The sequence below is a fragment of the Lactuca serriola genome, chromosome 4 (genome assembly GCF_051521515.1).
Source record: "Lactuca serriola cultivar US96UC23 chromosome 4, Lser_US96UC23_V15, whole genome shotgun sequence".
In the NCBI taxonomy this organism is placed as follows: domain Eukaryota; kingdom Viridiplantae; phylum Streptophyta; class Magnoliopsida; order Asterales; family Asteraceae; genus Lactuca; species Lactuca serriola.
The window spans coordinates 318,603,438-318,610,656 of NC_136411.1; the positions used below are offsets into that span (position 1 = coordinate 318,603,438).

Genomic DNA, 7,219 nt, shown 5'->3' on the forward strand with positions numbered 1-7,219 from the left:
AGGTCTAGAATTTTGAAACCAGGCCAAATTCCAATTAAATTGGGTCCAACTCGTTTTGGGTTTAAGGCCCAGCAACCATTGAGGCGATGAGGGTTTGCTCATAACTTAATATAAACAAAATTTCTTAATAATTTGGTTAAAGGTGTTGCTAAATGATCCCAAATAGGTTTTATGTGTGTGTGGCCTACCTCATGTGAGTGTGTGTATGATTCATTTAAGATAATAATTTATTAATATTCCTTTTCAAAGTCTCTATCTACCTTTCATATTATAAACCAAAAAAAGTCCTAACTCATTACCTATTGATCTCAACTGAAAAACTTGCAACCAACCTCACGAACTATCAATAGCTATACACAAAGGATTACAATCAACATAAATATGAGATGATTCATAATTTTGAAAACTACAATCTTATTGTAAATCAAAATATGCTTCAGCTTGACCATGACGAGTCAAAGCAATAATCTCAAATCAAAATTCAAAATGCAAAATATTACCCCCAAAAAGGCGTTTCTAAGCAAGATCTTTTTCAAAAGACAACTTATGTGGAGGTTTTCAGGGTTGTGCTTCAAATGGTGAATGCAACGATTTATCATCAAAAAAACTTACTTAAAAATAATTCTTGATAATGGTAAGCCCCTTTGCGTTCTCCCAGTGTCTGTATGATTAAGATTAAGACAAGATTATATCCTCCATGATAAATGATCAACCATTTCTAAATTGTACAAGTATCATAATATAATGCACATACATACATACATACATATAGGGCTCAATTCAAGAAATAGCATTTCACTTTCATATATTTGTGTATTATTTTCATTCAATTACATCAATGTAATGTTTTCTTAAATTTCATTAAGGCGCTGTATTCTCGAAATCTATTCAATATAGAATTGCACTTTTAATGTTCTTTTCTATTAGAACATTATACCTTAAAACGTATATCAATTTCAACACTAAAATCATAGTAAGATGATCAACAGGAAACAGAGAAGAAGAGAGAAAGTATGTGCCTGTTACGATATTATGTGCACCAATACATAACAACAAACAAATGATGTTTTAATATATTTTATCTTATATATACTATTCAGCATATCTTGTAAATATTTATGCTTTGCTAGGTTTAGCTTCTCTAAACATATTAATCAGCCAAAATTCGCAGGTAACTTCTCAAGAATTCTAGTCAATGAGTGTCGATCTACTTTACAAAAACATATAAACAGAAACTTTGGCATGTATTTACAGGTGAAATGGACATCTTTCTAGGGACTCCACAATCAGATGCAACTCAGATAAAAGACCAACCTCAAGTGATTCATCCACACTACAACAAGTACAATCCTTCATGTTAAACAAAAAAGATTTAAACCTCAAACAACCATTTAAGCCTACGTAGACAAGCTTTTTTAGACATCCAATGGGGGTGTGAAGGTCTACCAATTTACAACAATAACTTAGATCTAACCCATTGAGATTTGGAGTCAACCTAAGGTCAAGGCTCCTCAACTTTGAATGACTAATGTCGAGGTTTGTGAGCTTTTGACATTGATCGGCCATGTGAAGTTCTTCCAAATAATAACTATTTTTAAGATCCATATATTTGAGATTCGGAGTCAACCCAATGTCAAGGGTCCTCAACTTTGAATTAGAGAGTAGTAGGTATTCAAGATTTAGACATCTATGGGGAATGTGGAGTTCTTCCAAATCATTGCATTCAATAAGAATCAACTTTTCAAGATTTGGAGCCAGACGAAGGTCAAGGGTCCTCAACCTTGCATTTCTAAGGTTGATAGATATGAGCTTTAAACATCCAATGGGGATATGAAGTTCTACCAAATTGGAACATTCTCCAAGATTCAACTTCTCAAGATTTGGAGTAAGCCCGAGGTCAAGGGTACTCAACATTGAACGATTAAGGTCAAGGAATCTGAGCTTGTTAAGAACCTACATAAGGGGGCAAAAAAGATGAATAGTGATGTAAAAGCAAAACAATGGAATGATGGATGTACAACATAGTAATGAATCATGCAAAACAATCAATCAAACCATAATTCTACCTTTTTTTCTCCCCCTTCCCAAAGTTGTTCGATTTTGCTGACATCCATCTCAATTGCAACAAGATTATTTGCTTGAAAAGTTTTGGGCAAAGACTTGTAAGGGTAATAGTTCAAACGGAGATATCGTAAAGCATCTGGAAAGTCTGGGCTAACTATATTAAATTCCAAATTACGGAAACAATCTCCAAGAACCACAGAAAGAAGTCTAAGCTCCTTCATCTTTCCAAGACCTTTTATAACAGTATGTGGATTGAGTTTCTCTGTGTAAAATTGTAGACATCTTGTTGCTTTAGTACCCTGTAATCCAAATGTAGTCACCATGAAACTTGTCTCATAACAATTGAAATTGTGTTAGCTTTTCTCAACTTACAAATAAACTTGATCTTACCAAATCGTTAGCCAATATATCTTCAACTTCTTCGTTAATCCACAATCGGCTATGTTTGTGAGGTTTATCTGGGTGCAGCCGACGAACAATATTCCTGCCCATTTCTTCAATATGGTCATGCATGTTCACCCATTTATAATTAGAATGACCATCAATAGTTATGAGAGATTTTTGCTCAAGAACTTTTAAACCATTTCTAGCATGAAATCCATAACTTTCAAGCGCTTTGATTGCATTGTCTTTCTGCCAACCTTTCAAGATGCATGCAACATCTAGGAATATTTCCTTGTAATCCTCCTCTAGACCAATATAGCTTAATTCTAATTTCTTCATAGTTTCTGCTAATGGAATCTTTTTTAGTCTTTTTAGGGCATCTACCCATTCAGGCTCATTTTTACCACAAAGAAATGAGCCCAGAACTTTGATTGTCAAAGGAAGACCAGCAGCATAACGTACAACTTGTCCAGACAGCTCTTCGAACCCTTGAATTGGAAAATCTCTCCCGAACGCATGCCTACTGAAGAGGCAAAGTGCTTCTTTATCCGATAACAGAGTGACATCGCGAATGAACTTGACTTTGTGTGCTACCAACACTTGCTCATCTCTTGTTGTAATGATAATTCTACTTCCAGGCTTAAACCAATTAAGCTCACCAGCTAACGCCTCAAGCTGGTCTATATGATCCACATCATCTAGAACAACAAGAACCTTCCTATCACGCATCGTCCTCTTCATTATGTGTACCCCTTCATAAACACTACTAATGTTGACGCCTCTATCATTTGTCACATCTGAAAGGATTTGATTTTGCAACGACTTCAAACCGAACAAAGAAGCATTTGAAGCTTCCCTCACATTCTCCACGAAGCTTTTACCTTCGAACTGAAACGATATTTGATCAAAAACAGCTCTGGCCAAAGTTGTCTTCCCACCACCTCCCATCCCCTTGATCCCAATCATGCGAACATCATTAAAACCAGTTCCTAAAGATGATATAACATCCTTGACCCGAGTCTCCATTCCTACAAATTTTTCATCAATGTTGAAACTAATGGAACGTAGCTCTAGCAAAAGTTCTTCAACAATTTTTTGGATGAATTTAGCTTCATGCCTGTATTTCAAAGAAGATTTAATTAGCTTACTCAAATCACATGACCTCTTAGATTATTGCATAGATGTGATGAAAGAATTACCCATTAGCAGTATTCTTCAACTCCCATCCAGCCAGATCCGATGCTTCTTTTAGAGCCTCTCTCCATTTCCCAGCAGCCTCTTCCTTTTCATGTTCTGCAAAGGCTTCTTTAATTGTCCGACTTTGTTTGCGGACTTCAGAAGGTTCCACATCATAGAAAACAGGGTATGCAGTATGCTCGGTTGTTCTATGACATTCCATTATCTTCACAAGTTCATCCAAACACCAAGATGAAGAGGCATAGTTCTTTGAGAAAACAATGATGTAGAATTTTGAGTCTTCAATAGATCCGATGAGCTCATCACTGATCTGTTTTCCTTTTTTGATTTTTTCGTTGTCTTTATAAGTGTAAATGCTTTTCTGCAGAAGAGCATGATACAGATGATCTACGAAGTTTGTACGAGTGTCTTCACCTCTGAAACTCAAAAACACATCATACTTAAAGCTCTTGTGAATTGATGAAGTTGGAGAAGACACCATTGAAGGTATACCTGAAAGATCCTCTAAAAATTCAATTTTTTGCTGGTGAAATTTTATGCGAAATGATTGCAAACAAACTTGAATGAAATGAATTGCCACAAGGGAATGGATCTAGCACGGATAAGGTGAACATGATGTGTAAATGGATTTGATTAGGCTAGAACAGAAAAAAACAAGATGTGAAAATTATGAGATTGCCCTTATTCAAATTTTCCAATTATCAATGTTTTCCACACAACTTGTTTATAAAATCCATAATTTCAAATAAGTTCTAAGACAGAGTTGTTAAACCAAGTTGTCTAAATATCCATAATTTAATTAAACTTCTATCAAATTATTTAACAGATAAAACATTCTCAATCTCAATACTAATATGATAATATCCTCTACAAAAGAACAACTCCTGCTGTTTGCCTATGGTTTGCAGGTCAAAAGGCCAACACTAGCACACGAATCAACAATTTGTTTTTATAGCTTGATGACAACATGATGGAAGCAAAATTCTTCATTTAAACAATTTTAAAGCCTTCAAATTTCTTCTAACGGACTACAATCAGCACATCAGACCGAAGTTGCTCTGATCGGATAAAGAAGAAGAGTTAGACATCTACAACACGATAGTTGGCTTTCAGAACCTTTGACATTTCAAAATCAAACCCGAGTCGTTTTCAATTACAAAACAGGTAAACTGATAACAGAACTGATATATAGATTGATCTACAAGTAAGTTCCACGACTGAAAATATTTGATCTAGAATATTAAAAAAAAAAAACATTAGTTTTGAATTTGAAAAGTACGGAGACTGACGAATTTTCAAAATCACCTAGGCATACTTTATTGCTGCAAATTATGCCGCTTCAATGAAAAAAGGTAAAAATATCTAGATTAGGGATCTTATACATAAGATTTTCTTTAACTGGTCAACGCTATACATCAAGAACAATGGCTTTTTTTGTGCAAGATTAAAACTTTTTAATGTTTGAATATCGTATACAGAAATCAAGAAGACTAAAGTAATTAAGATAAAGATTAAGCTATTGTACCGGTAGCAGGAGGTGTAACTGGTAGTTGAGGAGAAGAGAGGAGAATAGGCGATGTTCACTGGGCCAAGATCCCACTCGAGCGAAAACTTTTACAGCCGGTTGACCAAAAAAAGAGAGAAGAGAATCGTCGATTTAGTTTGAGAGAGAAGAGATGACCTGTGGCGTCTGGACGAAAGTCAGAGAAAGGATGGGTGTCTGATGAAAATGAGAGAGATTACCAAGGAACAAACTTTTTAGACTAAATTACAGAAATGGTCCTGGGCACCATTTCAATAGTTTTGTGGTGGTTAGATTCTATAGTTTTAGTCCTATTTTTTTATTTTTTTTTATTTTGTCAATATTGGTCTTTACTGCATGTTTTTATTATTCATTTTGTCCATATCTGTTTTATTACTCATTTTGTCGCTCTCTGTTTTATGTTGTGTCGACCACCCTCATATACCTCTCATATGAGGGGAATTCTAGTCATTTTCCTGCTTTCCAATTTTCTTTCTTGCACAAACCCAAATCATATATGCTAATATAACGGAAGAAAAACATCACCCTAAACATTCAACTCCTTCTGTTGTGCATATCTTACTTTCATTTATTTTCTCGATACCAAGTTATATATTGCAATGAAGTTTCTCAAGGTAACAAGTTACTCTAGGTTACTAGGTTATATGCTAAAAATTAGTGTTTACTAAGTACCAAATTTCTCAAGTTAAATTATGCAAGTGATCAACTAGTAGGGCCACAATCCAAGCAATTATGATGGGATTCTTTCATATAGTTCATCTTTCATCTAGTTCATTATCAACTTGAACATTTAATGAACAATGCATAGAAACTAAAATAACTTACTAGTGATCATTAGGTTTGTTTTTGATCTCTTGGTTTGTTGCTGCTCTTTTCGGAATAAAATCAAGGCAATCATTTTAGAATCCATGTAATTTTGTCATGTGTAACACTTGTTTTTCGGAATTTATCAGATGAAGACTTGAGGATTTTGTCATGTGTAACACTTGTTTTTCGGAATTTATCAGATGAAGACTTGAGGATTTCAAAGATGAGGTTTTGGGTAAAAACCTAATGTCACGACGTGGCCATGTCATTAAATGTCCGTGCCTAGCACTACGTCGTGGCAAGAGGGTGACCACGATGTGGTGGCTGTTACAGCCCAAGCCCAAGATTTTAGGGTTTCTACTATATATAAAGGCTCTAACTCATGTGTTAGGTCATTCTCTTTAGCCTTCCTCCACTAAAATCAAAACCCTAACCCTTACTTGAATGTTCTTGATGTTTGTGTGATGTTCTTGAAGTTTTAAGCCTTTAAATATATTTTGGGAGAAGAAGGTGGTGTGCTTGTTGGTTGTAAGGTTGTATTTATTTAAGATCTTGTTTCTCATGCATCTTATGGACCTTTGGAAGGTATAAAGCTTCCACATTTATCATTATTGTTTCTCATTTCATGCTTTGAGGTCCTTTTTATTCCTTTGAAGGGATGTTCTTGGAGTTTTGATGTAACACCCATTTCCTAGAATGAATAAGTCAATGGTATAAAGGAGTCAAATGCATGTTTTTTTTTTAGGAAAACCATATGTCATGACGTGACATGAAGGATGTCACGACGTGGTATGCCAAATGAAGAACATGTATTTCGGATGGTCACCACGGCGTTACATGAAGGGTGTCACGACGTGGTGAATGCTGCAACCCAAGCCCATGATTTTTAGGGTTTCATTTATATTTAAGAGCCTTAACTCTATGGTTAGGCCATTCCCTTCAGACTCTATTCCCAATAAATGAAGCCCTAGCCTCTCATGTAGCACCTGGTTCCTGGTATGTAAATCTTATTTAAGTATTTTCCATTTTTAGCCTTGGACTCGGTGAGTCATAGGTCCGACTCGCCGAGTAGGGACGAGACCCAGGACACGTTTAAGTTGGCGACTCGGCGAGTCCATATCCTGGACTCGGCGAGTCACCGTTGTTGGATGAAACACTAAGTTTCAGGGGTTTGCACCCTATTTTAACCTCATATCCGCCCCATGCCAGCCCCCATTCACCCCC

The 7,219-nt window shown here is 35.7% G+C and overlaps 1 protein-coding gene across 1 annotated transcript; it reads right to left on the minus strand.

Annotated features, from left to right (window-relative positions):
* Nucleotides 1–1,137: 1,137 nt before the first annotated feature.
* LOC145097337 (TMV resistance protein N-like) lies at nucleotides 1,138–5,415 on the minus strand. The gene is made up of 5 exons (XM_079034871.1): nucleotides 5,171–5,415; nucleotides 3,648–4,137; nucleotides 2,455–3,565; nucleotides 2,067–2,363; nucleotides 1,138–1,953 (listed from the first exon to the last, which is right to left on the minus strand). Exons 2-5 carry the CDS (start codon nucleotides 4,124–4,126, stop codon nucleotides 1,249–1,251), a joined length of 2,592 nt encoding a protein of 863 aa, XP_078890997.1. The 5' UTR covers nucleotides 4,127–4,137; nucleotides 5,171–5,415; the 3' UTR covers nucleotides 1,138–1,248.
* Nucleotides 5,416–7,219: the final 1,804 nt, after the last annotated feature.